We start from the raw sequence: 16594 nt of genomic DNA, 5'->3' as shown, positions 1-16594 counted from the left end.
TTGACACATTAGGGTTGCCATATGTCCTCTTTTCCAGGACACATCCTCTTTTTTTCATGGGTAGAGCTGTCATAGTGATCCATAACTAAAGGTAGAAGTCTGCAAATGTGTCCTGCTTTTAAAAATATGGCAACCCTATTTCTTGGAATGCTTTGGAGCCTTCAACTTATCTATAATGTAGGGTGCAGAGCAAGGGAGAAAAATGAATATTTGGTCTATGTAGTATGAATTTCAGGAACACATGTGACTTTAGCTTTAAGAAAAACTTGTTAACATTACTGTTTTGTTTAATGCCTTTGCATTATTTCCAGAATGGAACAATGATTCAGAGCCCTGGAAATTTTATCCATATTATGCCTGTCTCACTCCTCTTTGTTCTGCAGCTTCTACCTCTGCAGCATCAACATCCCTTGTTTTATTCTTCCAGAACAGACTGCACCAGCAATTGCTGCTGCAAGGGAGTTTTAAAAAATACATTAATGCAAGGCTTATCAACCTGGCATCCACAAGGCATTCTTTCATGCCCTGAGCATGAACCTTAATCCTCTGATACCCAAGCACTCTTTTTCAAACAATTTCTGGCATTTTAAGAACCAGAGATATGAGGCCAGATGTACAGACACAATTGTTCTCAATTTTTGTGAGAAATTTGCCTGCTGTGCCTCCCCTTAACCCCCCCCCCCAATTCCTGTATCAAGGGAAAGGTGTGTGTGAGAAAAGAGGTGAATGAATGTGGTCTGTAACAGGGAGATACGCACTTGGGCAATGGAGATGTGCAGTGAGTGTGTGCATGAAGAGAATATGGTGTGGCACCTTGTATATTTTTCTTGGAAGTGGGAAATGCTCCTACAGCAACAGTGTGTATGTGTGTGTGATCAATATTGTGCAATCTCCACACTCAGGGAACAGCAGGACATAGTTGACTTACATGGTAAGCCCGAGGTTGTCTGAGATGGGGTTGAGTAAGCAACAAGGGCTGTATCCTCTTTAATTTTGCATTACAGTGGTACCTCGGGTTACATACGCTTCAGGTTACAGACGCTTCAGGTTACAGACTCCACTAACCCAGAAATAGTGCTTCAGGTTAAGAACTTTGCTTCAGGATGAGAACAGAAATCATGCTCCGGTGGCGTGGCGGCAGCAGGAGGCTCCATTAGCTATAGTGGTGCTTCAGGTTAAGAACAGTTTCAGGTTGAGAACGGACCTCCGGAACGAATTAAGTACTTAACCCAAGTTACCACTTTATGCTGTCCCCATGCTAGCCATGTTGTTTTTGTGCTTTCCCATGCTCCTTTCCATGGCAGCCATTTTGTGATTCACTGCACCTTCTCAAAATTCTAAATACGACTACTGATCTGAAAGGTTTGACGGCCACTGCATTAACCCCTCTACTGTGACTTGCATTATGACTTGCTCATTCACATCCCTTGCTCTACTGTTAGGTTTCCAGTGAAGCTACCTATCTACAAATTGCAGGTTTCATATTCTCTAGCTATTATGGGAGACCTGTGGCAGTAGAAAGGGTTTTCTGCCTGTTGCACCCTGAGAACATGCACAGGAAACGTCCAATCACACGCTAAAGGAGATGTTGGCTATTTTGCAGAAAGTGGGTCATCCACACTCACTTGACACACTTAATCCTTGCAAGCCACAGCAGTGTGAGCTCTGGGAAGGCAATCTTGTGGAGTAGGCATAGGCAAGCAGTATAATGCTGCTGTGTAATTAAATTTGGATCCCAGAAGTATATATAGTAGCTTGAATTTTTTAAAAAATGGATCACTATTCTTCATCAGTAGCAGTATTTTTACTGGATAATGGTATTGGTTTTAAATGCAACACACCAGTTGGGGAAGGAGTGAAAAACAAGAGTAGAAGGGAATGGAAAGGATGTCAAAAAGAAATGAGGATCTGGAGGGGTAAAAAACAGGCCAACCTACATCCCACCCCAAGTCATACACGCAAGGAGGCAGGCAGTTTTAAAGCATTTGACTCTTTATTGCCCTTCAACATGAAGAATGTTACATGTAGTATTGCTTGAGTGCTGACCTGTGTTCTCATTTATCCTTGACAGATGCCCATGAGGCAGGTGGTTGTAGTACCTTGGATGCTTCTAGTGAGAAACTTGCTTCATCAAAGCCTAAAGGTGAACTGGGGCCTTATGAGTTCCCGCCATCCATTCTGTCCCTCCCAGGCTCTACTCACTGCCTGAAGAGTGTGAATTTGTAAAGGACCAATCTCTGGAATGATAGCTGGAGCTTCTCCCTCCTACAGCCTCTTGCCATTGGGCAGACACAGAGGAAAGAGAGGTATGTGGAAGGTTCTCAAAGGGTTTTGGCTCAGCTTCAGTATCTGGAACTTGGTGGATGGTGGACAAGCCCTGCATGTGGCAGGCTGATTCTCCTCTGACTCTGAGGTCAAAGTTGAGGCCATGACAGAATAGGACTGGGAAGGCCCAGGTTCAAATCCCTAGTAGATGATGACACTGACTGGGTGACCTTTGGCTGGTTACTATAACAAAGCCTAACCGGCCTCAGTGTTGTTATGAGACCAAAGTCCCCAGAGCTGTGGGGTGTGGGCAAACATTGCCCCTTGTTATAGTAGCAAGTACAGTGGTACCTTGGGTTACATACACTTCAGGTTACATATGCTTCAGGTTACAGACTCTGCTAACCCAGAAATAGTGCTTCAGGTTAAGAACTTTGCTTCAGGATGAGAACAGAAATCGTGCAGCGGCGGCGCAGCGGCAGCAGGAGGCCCCATTAGCTAAAGTGGTTCTTCAGGTTAAGAACAGTTTCAGGTTAAGAACAGACCTCCAGAACGAATTAAGTACTTAACCCGAGGTACCACTGTATGTCCCTCTCATCAACTGATAACACAAAAGAGGGCCACTAAGTCTCAGCTGCCTCTACAATTGGCAAATAACAGGGCTGTAAAAAGTTGTTCCTCCTACCACTGTAATGAGCTACCACAGAAGCAGAACAAGAATAATATTTTCCACGTATTCCATATCAGGAGAAGCCAATTCCCTCACATTGATTTATGGACACCATTTGACTGCCAAACTGGGGGCCCAGTGAGATCTGGATGATGGGCTTTCAGCTTTGGGACTCAGCCCCACAATTTAACTCCTCTTTTCCTAAATGTGCCCTCTGAGTGACTTTCCCTAATGCTTGTAGCCATGAAGGGCCTCTCTTTACCAAGGACTGTCCCACTCCCAAAATGCCCTCTCTCTTCCTGTAAACATTTGATAAAAAGCAACCCTTTGTCCCAAAGTACATCATCTGCAATCAGTGCAAAATCTGTTTTATATCAAGGTTTTGAAAGGGTGAACATGACACAACTAAATACATGAAACAAAATATCCAAAGAGCACAATAAGAATAAAGTTCAAAACTTTATTTGTTTACTTGGTTTGAGTACAACAGTGATGTAGATTATAGTGGGGTGGTTGGGTGAGATGAACAGCAATGACGGCCAATGTTTCATTTTGCAGAAGAAGCAGACTTAACAGTATAGATAGGTATTGGTGATTTTTTTCCCTCTTAAACAGAGGCTCCAAATCAGAGCTGTCCTACAACAAAGGAGGAAGAACAAACAAACTTAACGGAAATAATCTGAAAAAGGCTACTTGGTTGCATTCTGGAAATTGGCTGCCCAGGAAAGGGAAGAAACATGTAATTAAAAACCTTGCAGTTAAAACTTATCAAAGTGGTGCAAAATATATCTCATTAAAGTGATCTTCCTACAGAATATTAATAAGGCTCCCTCACTACAAGGGTTGTCAGCAACTTTTACTATTTTGCACCAAATGATGTCATTAACAATACAAAGTGTTGTCATGGGAATACACAACAGTTGATAAAGGTTCTTTTCTGACCTTGCTGGCTGAGAAATAGCCTAACTTTGACTCTTTCCATCAAATTCCATGGGATTTACATCAGACCTCGATTGTGCCAGTTGCTTCAATGACAGATTAGTTTGGAAAACAGGCAATGCAAAGTAGTATTTGTTACCCTTGAAGAACCAGGCCTGGGAGCAAAGAGCAGCATGAATTTGCCACCGATTTATACTGCTGAACTCCACCAGCTTGCTGAAGTTAATTACCAAACCTCCTGTTAATGTTCATGGGTTTGGAAGGAAGTCCCTAGAAAATAATGATCCGACTTATGCGGTGTTATCATTCTGATACATGGGTGAACATCTTCAAGATGTAATAATGATTCCAGTCGCCTGCCCCGTTAGAAAGCATTTTGCACAAAGAAGAAATTCACAAAACTACCTGACACCCACATTATTTTCTTATGTCATGATTTGGGGTTAAACTATGCTTATTTGGCCACCTTTTCAAAGGCAGGAATTCAAGAAGGGCCTCTGTAGATTTGCCACTTTTGGGGGCAGCTATATTTCAGGCAGAAATTCAACTGGCATTGCTTCCCCCCCCCTCAAGGAACTGTTGGGAAAGCAACACCTGAAAAAAATAATTTGTTTGTTTACTTATTGCTACAGTCTCTTATTAGGAAGAGACTGTCATATTTGGAAAATAATGTCAACTAAAATGTTGCATTCTTTACAGTAGATGGAATTTGGGATCAGGAAGTAGAAATGTGTGAGAGAAGGGCGGGGATAGAGAAAAATCTCCTTAGTTAAGCACCAACAGGAAGCTCTCGCTGTGTTAGGACATGGCATTCTTCTGTGTGGCTGGAGCCTACAGAATATTGGTTCCCCACATGTTTAGAGGGCACATGAGATATTTTCCAAGTAGAAACCATGCAACAAGTGGTACACCCACACTTTTAGCTTCTCTTAATCGCTGAGCTGAGGGATGTCTGCTCAGCATTTGAGACAACTGGGAAGTGATGCTTGGCAGTATAGAAAATGTGTAGAGTGCTGAAATCAGCTGGTGGGACTGGAAGTTGGTTAATTTGTTTCACTGCATTCGGGATATACTATCTGTGCCCCTTTCTGTGAGACAGAGAGAAATGTATCTCCAGAGGTCATAGGCTGGAAAGCGGTAGCATGAAGAGAAGTGCAAAGCCAAATCACTGAGCTGTTGGATGTTGTGGCAGTGACAATAGCATGCCTAGGAATAAGGCATAGAACAGCCAGCCCAAATATTCCTTTATAGATTAGCTTCCAAACCATTGTCTGATCTTGGTACAAATATCCATTTTTTCCTCCACTGAACAGTGTGGCCTATTGCAGGCCATTAATCCAGAATGTTCTTTTGATTGTAAATGGCAGGGAGTTTGAACTAATGAGTCAACACAATATAATGATGGAAAGTGTTACAATAATGCTAATACAGATTGAAAGTTTATTGGAGCATCCTAATGCTGCTACAACATCATGTGGGATATGTGACAGATTTTAGTGGGTGAGATGTTTAGGTTTCCACATAACATGGCTAACCTCCCCTGCAGAGCTGGGGTCCTTATTATTCTGCTGCCAGCACTCTCCTCCTGCTAACTGATAAAGGATCTGGCATATGACTTTACCAGGGAGCCACTTCATAAGCTGGTCATCAGTGTGGTGGTGAAAATGTTACCACTCACTCTGCTTCCCAGAATTATGGTGTAGACATGTGGTAAGTTTATTTTCACCACTTGACAAGACTTTCACAAAAGACATGTGCTTGCATTTTACCACATGTTCTTCTACAAATCAATATATGATGCATGAAAGATCCTCTTTATGGGCTTGGATGACCAACCTATCAAGCGCTTCTATGATAACGCCTTTTGGCAAACGGTTCTCTCTGCTGAGCTCTTAAATGTAAGAGCAGGAAGTCCTGAATGTCCTGCCCTCAAAGGCATCCTTCAGGGGCTGCCATCCTATACATGCTTGAACAGAAGGAAGTCTCATTGAAGACAGTGGGCTTTACTTCTGAGTAAACATGCATAGTATTTCCCGGTAAGTGACGTGCTAGTGTCAAATTTCTATTGAAAACAACAGTGAAAACGGCAACAATCACCACTCAAAGTAAAAGATAAATGTATCAAGTGCATCCTACTGTTGGCAAGAAACAGCTCTGGAGTCTGTGAAAATATGTTATTAACTGTTCTGAAATGAATAGAATATGCACAGCCCTCTAAGCAGTTCTGCTAGATGGGGGCCACTTCACACAATGCTCAGGACTGCATGTAGATGAGGGAGCATCACTGAATTCAGAAACTGTCTTAGGCGTTCCTTCTTCTAGGCACTGAGGATAAATAAAGCAAATAGCCTAGGCTGCAGCTTTGAAATATTACAAAAAAAGAAAACCCAAGTGCTCTAACTATGGGTGAGCCTGTAGTTGCCTGAATAAAACCAAATCAAACACTGGCCTGGTTCCTATGTCATGCTAAGCCAAATGCATGGGCTCCAGGAGTGCTTCACTTCTCCATGGTCTGCTGCCATGCGACACTGTGCTAAGCAAAGGCATGGCTCACTGGGTCGTCTGAACCCACGCTTGTCGTTTAGCTCACTCCAGACTTAACCAGAAGTTGCAACCAAGATTTGCCCTATGATTCATGATTTACTCGGGAGAGCTAAACCTTGAGCCTGGGTTCAGATGACCCAAGGCAAGGTTTAGCTTAGCACAGCAGCACAAGGACCAGGGAGGAGCAAAGTAACTGCGGTCTCCTCTCTGGGAACATGTACAGCTGCACTGACTAAGCCATGATTTGGCTTAGCATGATATGCAAATCAGGCCATTACTTAACTTGATATTGTGCTGTGTCATCAAAGCATCCAAGAAAGGGGCTGATCTGTCATTTTTAAGCAGCAAAATTTCCAGGAGGTGTCTTGTTTCATAGCATCTCCTCTACAAAGTGGATTAAATATCATTTTCTTGTCACAGACATTCTGGAGTTCAACTGTACAGCACACCAGTGGATGTATGCTGGTATAGGCGGCAGTAGCCCTGATTCAGTCATTCCCTTTGTAATGGGATGGAACTTGCTTTGGTGTAGTCAGGTCCCATCCCACACTATTGATGTTTGCAGGGTTGAGCCATCTTTGCAGGGATGATGTGATTATTTCCCATCTGCTAGACATCATAACAGGTGGTGACAGTATGGGAAGCAATGACATAATTGCAAGAGCCCACATACTAGTCCTTTAGAAACATTACCAAAGCAGCATGTGGCTAGACCATGCCCCATAGATTGCCACACGGCACAAGTAGCATCTGAATTAAGCCTACACCTGTATTTCACTTTGGAAATACTTTTCTCAACATAGAACGAGAAAACCAACTCTTTCATTTTTGGCTTGCGGCCCTTGTTAACACTTAGCAAACTCGCTTAAAGCCGGACAAAGGGAGGAGAGAAGACTTGACAACAAAATAAGATAATTTGTTCTTAAGATTCCTAGCAGATGTGTGCAAGTGCAAGCTGGGAGTTTCCTTGCAAAGAATTTGGCTGGTATGCAGCAGAACTCTGGCTCAGTGGCCTGCTTTGCTGATGGGCACTGCAACAATAATAGGCCATTTGAAGGCAAGGCCAATTAATTGTAATGGCTGTGCCCAAAGGATAAATATATTACACAGGATTCCTTCGTTAGCTACAGAATATAGTCATTCATTCCTTGGAGAGACCATGACGACGTAATTGTGGGTTGGCATCCTATTGGCACTTCCTGGCTCTATCAGCATTGCCCCTTGACCTTTAAATAAAAGTGAAGGGAAACGAGGGAGGGCAGAGCAGCTCCACATTATGTATTGATGCCATGTAAAAACTTTATAATGCATAAAGACCACTGCTGAGATTTAGAATGTCAACATTTTTGGGTCACAACTCTCTGGCAAGCTTGAAAGGCCCTTGCACCTGCAAGGAATATATAGGTGCCTTTCTCAGATTTTCCCTTTAACCCCCATTTCCTCTCTCTCTCTCTCTCTGTCTCTCGTGGTTACTCTCCAAAAAGCGTTTGAACTTAAGTATGATACATTATCCTATATGTGGTATTTTCTCCCCTCCAAAGGAGAGAATGGGATTCAGAAGAGTTTAGCTTTCTTCTTCATGTCGTTGCGTCTCCAGAGAGGTAATTTATCAAATTCCTGTATCGTCATGCCGAATATTTCTTGGAAAACCTCAGGTGCTAAGTGACGCTGAAGGAAGACAAGGAAAAGGACAGCTATCAGTCCAAATGTTTAAACAAGAGATTTGTATCCTTTTAAAACCATCAGCCCAAACATCTGTTTGGGGAGTCAGATATTCTCTTACCTCCAGCCTGGTTCTATCCACTTCTCGTAGAATTTTACTTCGGCCTCTGTTGGACACCATGAGCAGTTCATAGGGGAATATCTGTTAATGGTATACAAGAAGCATTTATGTAGATTTATAGCACCCCAAAAAGACACCATTAAGCTCACAAGCAGAATGCAGTCACTGTTGGCAGACAGCTTCAAGTTCGCTAAAAGGCTGCCTTAAGTATTTGAGTGTAATGTGCACTGTTTCCTTGAATCATTTGTTCCTTAAAAAATAAATAAACCATACTTAGCAGGATGTCTATACCACTTCATTTTTGCACAACATCATACTAAAAATATATGTGGATACTGCATATAATCCCATTTCATTTTCTGGATTATCCTTGATGGGGGCATTGCCCAATTTGGTTTGTTCACATGAAAAATAACTACTTCATTAATGAAGGTACAATTGTTAGGTCTGAACAAGTATCTCAATCATGTGTCTTTTCTTCCACCCTTGTCCTGTCCAGTTGAAGCTGATTTTTTCACATATCCACCATGGCTAGCTACCTAACTTCTTCTGCTGATTCAGTGGTTTTCTGTGTTGTGGAATTTACTAAGCAAATTAATAGGTGTTTCTAGATTAGAAGATAGTAATGGTAGACAAGTTTCTCTTATTACTAGACATAGAATCATAGAACTGTGGTATTGAAAGAGACCATGAGGGTCATCTATTTGAACCCCCTGCAATGCAGGAATCCTTTGCCAATCATGGAGCTCAAACCCATTAAGAGTCTTGTGCTCTACCAACTGACCTACCGCAGCTCCATGCAGTAGAGGCTGGTCTATTCTGCTAAATGGATCACTGTCCCACCAACCTCAGTCTGCCCCGTCAGCCCCAACTTGCCTGCCTTCTTACTTACAACTAATACAGTGGCTGTCACCTTCCTCCTCCTTAGTTTGAGTTTTTTACGTGTGGGGCAAACAGGTATAGGGACAAAACTAGAATTGGCTCTGCTTGTCATTGGCTCTATCTACCACTGACTCCCTTTCTACCCTACTAACCCCCAATGGACACCAGTCACCACAGCATAAGAAATGGATTGTTTTGTCCACACTTCTGCTTGTTCCAGTGCTTTCCCCTAGGAAAACCTACTCTTTACTGCTGAAACGGAGCAAACGTCAATCAGGTTTTCCATAATGCGGAATATGGTGTACCAGTAGGAGGAAATGAAACTTCTAGTCCTTTCTAGCTCTATCAGGATATCTAAACAAGAGTTCTTTATCTGAGCTACTGGCTGAATATGCCAATGATCAGGGCCCAATTTTTCTCTCCTTGAAGGTAGTAAGAGACTTTTGTCAATTTTTTTAAACTGTCAATGAAATGGTGGGACCTAATTGAGACCGCTAGTTGTTTTATCAGCTGCAACACCTAATGAAGATTTCAGAAGTACAATAAAGAAGATAAAGTCATCAAACATATACCACTTAGTTTATTGTAATTATTTAAATGATGTGTACTTTATATACAGCTTGGAAGAGAATTGGTAGTGGAATATGACAATTATACAATTCGCTTTACTATATAACTTTAGATACATATTTTAATGCTATACAATGCAACATAAAACTAACATACATTATTGTAACAAAATTAGACAAAATTCTACAAACTTTGCTGAGAACTTTGAAGTCATTAATTATATTCTTATATTTTACAAAACCACAGAGTAGTGCTCTTAAGTGCTTTTAAAAATATTTTGAGTCCAAAATTGGGCAGAATTCTCAGGTTGGTTGCTTTCATGGTTGGCATCAAGCTAACGCATCTCGTCAGTACAAGGATTTATGCTAAACCTCCCATCTCCCATAAACTTCCCATACATGGCCTCCCCAAATCTGCTTTGGAGAGTTGAGGAATCCCCTAGAAGAGATTTAGGGAGCACCAGGCAAGGAGAGGTGGAAAGTTATGTTGCACAAGCATACATTCTTGTGCTGGTGGGACAAGTTCATTAGATACAGCCCCATTGTTTTAAAGATCAACTATTATGACAGTAGTGAGGAATTTATGACCTGTGGGCCTAATCAGGTTCAGCAGGAGGTCCTGCTGCAAGGCTTTCCACCTGCCCTAACCTGATGTCACACGTGACATCAGTGGTGCGCAGTGCTTTTTTTCAGCAGGAGTGTGCCAGAACGCAGATCTCCCCACTCACCTCTTGCCTTTACATACTTCTGAGAAGCCCAAAATGAACATTTCAAGTCAAAATGGAAGCTGTCCAACATGTGTGAGTCTACACTTTTTCTTAAGATCCATGACTCCACCTAGCTCCTAGTCGCTCCTAGCTGTGACTGGACAGGCTATGGGGTGGGGCCAATTCATAGTTCCTTTTCTTCAATCAACCCATTGTGTAGTGGCAGCAGGCTTTAAGCTTTGCTGCCAGGTCTCTACCATTGCACCTATGTGCAATTGTGCGAGGGCCTGAATAGAAGAGAACGAGGGAAGTGGAGGTGCATTTATTTGACCTGCACCAGAACAAGGGGAAACCCCCAAACTAGCTAGGGAGACAGTTTGCCGTCAGTTTTTTTTAGCATCTCTGCAGGCAGTGAACATGGTTTCTTTCAAGCAGGCATCTGTTTAGGGCTGCCTTGAGTCACTTACTGTAACAACTTAATGGTGAGTTCCAGCACCTATTTTTCTTGAAAAAAAGGACTGGAGGTGGGGTAGGTAAAGATGTGGCTCCTTGCTGAAAGGGGTGTTAGCAGGTACCACTGCTCAGTTACAGACTGTGCCCTGTGGGTTCTTATAACTGTGGCTGTCAGAAGCTTGGTGCTGAAAGCTTACCAGTTTCAAGTTTTACTGAATGCTGCTGTCTATTCCCCAGGGAATATTAGCTGCTCTTGCCCTGTATACATTAATGACATATGTCCTACAGTCCAAAGCAAGATAGGGCTGGCACATAAGGAGCAACATTTTTTGGGGGGGGGGGACAGACCACAGGGCTACAAGCACAAACTACCACCATTTCATAGGCAAACCAGCACTGTCTTGAAGGAAAGTGAATAATGTCTGCACTTGCCTTTGGTTCCAACATGTTAGGCATAGACACTCCTCGGTCCATTCGCATTCCGGGGACATGACCATCTGGGAGGGACTGTATCAGATATAGGTAAACATCAGACACACAGGTTACATGCACACACACATAGAAAGGGTAAAGGCATTCAAGGTGAACATGGACATGAATTTATACTATGATCCCATGTTAGATCTTTACATCAGCCAATGGAATACTATGATTACGTACTCCTTAAGCAAGTTAACAATCTGGTTTCTATGGTGTCCAACAAAAGCATTCCTAGTAGTAAAGATTAAGCAGCAAGTTAAGAGTATCTTTCTGGTTCTAAGGACCAAAGAATTGACCTTACTGGATCAGACCAAAGATCCATCAGATCCAGCATTCCGTTTCCAAGAGTGGCTGGCTAGATGCCTCTGGGAAGCTTATAAACAGGGCTAGCAGGCAACAGCATTTCCCCCCAGTATCTGGTATTAATAAATCAGTTTGTAGGGGAGGAAGAGGAATGACGGGCAATATTGTCTCACAGAACTGACTTGTCATCTTCTATGTTACTTTTCCAGCTATACTTTACTCTGAAGTTTTTGCCCTGTTGTAAAAAAATCTGCCCAGTAAAATGGCAAGTTCCTACCTATCCCAGGCTGGAAAAGACTTTCCACATTAATAGCATAATATGCAATAAAGATTCTGTCCAGATCATCTCTTCATAAGAATTTTACATAGAATTTAGAGTTAGGGCTGGCGTTTAGAAGAAACAACAACCCTTTTTATTGGTCAATCAATGGATCATGTCAGTGTTATATGAGGTCATTTGCTGGCTATTTCTTCCATGTCCACAACCACATACAAAGGAGGAAAGGTCAGGGAATCATATGTGGAAAATAGGAAGATGGTATGGCTTCAGAAAGAGGAGAGTTATTGTCTGGACCTCCCTTGTTTGGAACCAGAGAGATCAGGAGAAACCTGATGGAGAAACAACTGCCACAGGTGGCTTTCAGGTCAGTCTTCCAAAAGCTTACCAAGCAAGTCACAAAACTGGCCTATGCAAGTTATTGTGTTAGCTGTGCCCTTTTCCACAGTGATATAAGTTTACATCATTGGTTAGAAATGAAACATGCAGATAAACATGTGCTAATAAACTCTTCCCTGTAGCGGAAATTCAGACTTGAGTCACATAGTGGATGAATTGTCGATGAAGTTGGTTAGATACTTGGTTACTTGATGGAAGAAAATCTGTACTGTACCTGAAAATCTGAAAAGTGATGGGGATGGGGTGGGGAGAGAAACAGCATCAGGATCAGGATGCCAAACAATACGTGTTTCATTTAATCCCCGAGCTCCTAACTTGCAGGAATCAACTAAATGTTTCCCAAACCTGGGTCTCCAGCTTTTTTGGACTATAACTCCCATCACCCCCAGTTAGCAGGTCAGGGATGATGAGAACTGTAGTTGAAAAAATAGCTGGAGACCCAAGTTTGGGAAATACTGAACTAAATGATCAGAATCAAGCAGACAAAAATACAGATCCATATGCATAAAATATAATACGGTTTTAATGTACACATTCCCCTCTTTATTTTAACTTGTTCTCAGTGCTGAAGAACCAGATTCATTTGCAAGAACAAAAATGTGTACATTGCAGGGATAAGTAAGGTGCTCACCAGTCTGCTATGAGAATAGACTAACCACAAAAGCAGGCCACAAAAACCCAAGCGTATAGGTTACAGATATAGCAGCACACAAAAGAAAACCATATTTCTCATCGTGTTACCTCGAGCAGCGCTGCTCACATCCCCATAGCTGTTGTACTGACCAAAGTCTGTAGAGACCGGCTAGAAGAAGACACAAATGGACACGTCAACCACATTGTTGATCTGGAGGTGTCAAAAATATGCAGCATATGCACATAAAAACAGACCACAGAAGAAGAGAAAATAGGGGAGTGGGGAAGAGATGACTGTACTGAAGCATTGGGTCTGTGAAACAGGAAACACTTGAATGAGCGGGGAGAAGTAGCAAAGATCCCAAAGAGGTGAAAAGCCACAGTGAGCTCCCGTTGCTCAGTCCCTACTCCTGCCAACCTAGCAGTTCGAAAGCACGTCACAGTGCAATTAGACAAATAGGTACCGCTCTGGTGGGAAGGTAAACAGTGTTTCCGTGTGCTGCTCTGGTTCGCCAGAAGCGGCTTAGTCATGCTGGCCACATGACCCGGAAGCTGTACGCCGGATCCCTCGGATAGTAAAGCGAGATAAGCGCTGCAACCCCAGAGTTGGTCACGACTGGACCTAACGGTCAGGGGTCCCCTTACCTTTACCTAAAGGGTATGGAGTAGTCAGCAATTGATCATTGTACTTTTGCTGCCAGGGGAACAATTCTGGATTCATTAGGTCTTTACCTCAAATGCTGAAGTATCTTGGGCCAGGCCTGATTTTCCCCTCAAAGCATGTACAACCCATTCTTCAGCCAGAAAAGCTTCCACAGCAGCTTACAAATCAATAAAAATAGCAGAGTGCTTGCACTCAGGCTTACAACACAGCACAGAAGATAAAGTGATGGGAAGGAAGAGGAAAAGAAACAAACTCAGGCATCAAATTATTGATACCCAACTGGTGGCATTAGGTTTTTCTGAATTATATTTTAAAAGTTTGGGGATGGAATTCCCCAAAAAATGTTGAAGCAAATATCATCTGATGTATTGCTTAAGATACATGAAGAATATACAGTGGAACCTCGGTTTTCGAGCATCTTGGAAGCCAAACATTTCAGTTTTCTGCTGAAAACCCAGAAGTGATTGCTTCCGTTTTCGAACATGTCTCGGAAGTTGAATGGCTTCCGTGGTGTGTTTTTCAATTTTCACCACTGAAATTGACATTCTCCCTTTGCACCTTGGTTGTCAAACGTTTCAGAAGTCGAACGGTCTTCTGGAACGGATCATATTCAACAACCGAGGTTCCACTGTACATCGGTTTCTAATATTGCACCACTGCATAAGAATTCCCCTTGCGTTCCTTTTGTGCTACATTGTTATTTTAAGGATTTTCAGAAATGGAGAGATAATGTAGTATTAACTAAAGCCCAGTTGTATCTGATGCCTTCAACTATTTTAGGATGGTTCAGAAATATGGCATACAGTACTCTGAATGTACCCATCCTTGTTTGAATGCATTGAGAGAGCAATACTTGGGAAGCTACGTGAATCTATAATCACTTGCATTTCCTGAACTCCAGAACAGATAAAGGGTTTAGGGCCACCTACTTTCAATCAATACCATGTAGAGACTCCATGAAATTCCTAATAGAATAACAACACATATGACCCTGTCTTATAATAAATGTTGACTGTTTACCCTATGAAGTCCATTTCTCCCATAGCCAGGAAGGGAAGAGGTTTTGGAAGCAGCTGCATGTGGAGCTAAACAGAAAAGGGAGAAGGAAATATTAAAAACGTAACAATTTATGTTAGGTCAGAAACAACAGCACACACATTCAAAAAGTCAAAGTCAGAACATTTTAGAAATCAGTTAAAAGAACCCACAAGATTTTCTCCAAAAGGAATCTTGAAATTATAAGTTTGAAGCAAACTTGGCCTTATAATATTGAATTTAGTTTAGGAGGGTGGAGGTTCAGCATTCTGAAACGTGCAGGGGTGCTGCATGGGCTATAGAAATGTTCCCTGCTGCTCATCTTCTAGAAGTTGGAAGGTGATTGAATGGTGACCGAGGGGTGATGGAACTAGCCCACTCACCCCCACCTGCTTACATTTCTGTCTTAAGGAAAGCCATTTTCAGGGGTCACAAAGCCTCCTGTCCTGTTTCTCTTCAAAACGATTGGGGTATACAATCCTCTATGTTGCTTAAAATGCACTTCTTTTTTAGCCCACAGTTAGTAGGTAAGCACAAAAGGCTCAGTGGTTTAGACCACAGCGCTACCCGCATTGGGGTGAGTTCCTGTTGCTCTGTCCCAGCTCCTGCCAACCTAGTAGTTCGAAAGCACGCCAGTGCAAGTAGATAAATAAGTACCGCTGTGGTGGGAAGGGAAATGGCATTTCCGTGCACTCTGGCTTCTGTCACGGTGTTCCGTTGCGCCAGAAGCGGTTTAGTCATGCTGGCCACATGACCCGGAAAGCTGTCTGTGGACCAATGCCAGCTCCCCCAGCCTAAAAGCAAGATGAGTGCCACAACCCCACAGTCACCTTTGACTGGACCTAACCATCCAGGGGTCCTTTACCTTTTACCATTACTAGGTAAGCAGTTGTGCTTTTGTCACAAGTACTTCCATCTTAGAGTTTGGAAAAGTGCATGAAGGATATACAATCCAATTATACAGAATCATATACATCCTCCTATAAACAAACAGTTAAGCAGTAATTATAAAATGCAGTCTTTCTCTGGAATGTATCATAGTTTGCCCATACGACCTGTCTGGTGAGCCAGTGATTCCGTTTTCTATGATCCAGCACTTTGGAATGTGCTGCCCTGCTCCCTGAGGCAGTGCTGATTTCCTCTCCCAATGTGGGAAAGGCTAAAAGGCTATGAGAAGCATAAATATCAACAAGGTGTATGCCACTTTTTAAACATGATTTCCTGACCTAGCTTGTTGGCTTTTCAGGAACACTAATATTGCCGTGACCTCAGCAGTAATCTACATTTTATATGTTATTCATTTAGGCAAGTGAGCAATCATAATCTCATAAAAGATGCTTGTTGTAAAATGTGCAACTCAGTATTTGTTTTCTAAATGCTGTTGCTTTTTAAATCTTGATGCAAATGAGGGTTGTTTTTTAAAAAAAAGAATAATCTGAATTAGTCGTTAAACTTCAGGCTCTATACAAGGCTATTTTTTTTAACTTGTTTAAGTTACTGCCAACCACATCATTTTTTTTTCTAATTTGAGAACTAGTTGAAGATTAATTGGAGTAAGCAACATACCGCCAATATTTTTCTGTTTCTTTACAGACCAAAGCAAAGGAAGCTTTCCCAAGAAATCAGCACCAACAATTTTCGTACTGTTCATAAAAATTCTGATCTCATGGATCAGCAGACTTTCAAACAACATCATTATATTTCCTCTGCAATCTGGGAATATATTTCCTCATTTGATTTATTTAAGATGTGCCAAGGATCTGGAATCGGGAAACCTCAATTCTTGCACAAGGCATTCTGAGAATGTATTGTGAAAAACAGCCAGCGATAAAACGGCAGACAGTGAACACAGGAGTGATAAAAACAGCTTCACATGTGCGGCACTGATCAACCTCTTTTTGCAGAACCAGCAATAGAATAGATGAAAAAACTGGTTTTATTTTAGGCAGCCTAATCCATCATTTCCCATAGACCACCCATGTATGCTTTTC

At 42.1% G+C, this 16594-nt stretch overlaps 1 protein-coding gene and 1 long non-coding RNA gene across 36 annotated transcripts in view; one reads left to right on the top strand and one right to left on the bottom strand.

Annotated features, from left to right (window-relative positions):
* LOC309342867 overlaps positions 1-16593 on the top strand; it is a 29597-nt gene extending 13004 nt beyond the window's left edge. The window contains exons 2-3 of the long non-coding RNA XR_014157025.1: positions 2072-2306; positions 16197-16593. This is a non-coding gene — a long non-coding RNA (uncharacterized lncRNA). The remainder of the gene's footprint in view (positions 1-2071; positions 2307-16196) is intronic.
* The window catches only part of ABLIM1 (actin binding LIM protein 1), a 204450-nt gene continuing 199125 nt past the window's right edge, over positions 11270-16594 (bottom strand). For all 35 annotated transcript variants that reach the window (XM_081863702.1, XM_081863704.1, XM_081863680.1 and 32 more), the window contains 3 exons: positions 14589-14653; positions 13013-13073; positions 11270-12493 (listed from right to left, as the gene is read on the bottom strand). In XM_081863702.1, coding sequence (XP_081719828.1) covers positions 12456-12493; positions 13013-13073; positions 14589-14653 — 164 coding nt within the window. In that variant the 3' untranslated portion in view covers positions 11270-12455. The remainder of the gene's footprint in view (positions 12494-13012; positions 13074-14588; positions 14654-16594) is intronic.

Source organism: Podarcis erhardii (assembly GCF_964252035.2).
Source record: "Podarcis erhardii genome assembly, chromosome: 5".
Taxonomy (NCBI): Eukaryota; Metazoa; Chordata; class Lepidosauria; order Squamata; family Lacertidae; genus Podarcis; species Podarcis erhardii.
Note: the sequence above shows the minus strand (reverse complement) of the source record. Positions and strands in the feature narration are given on the sequence as shown.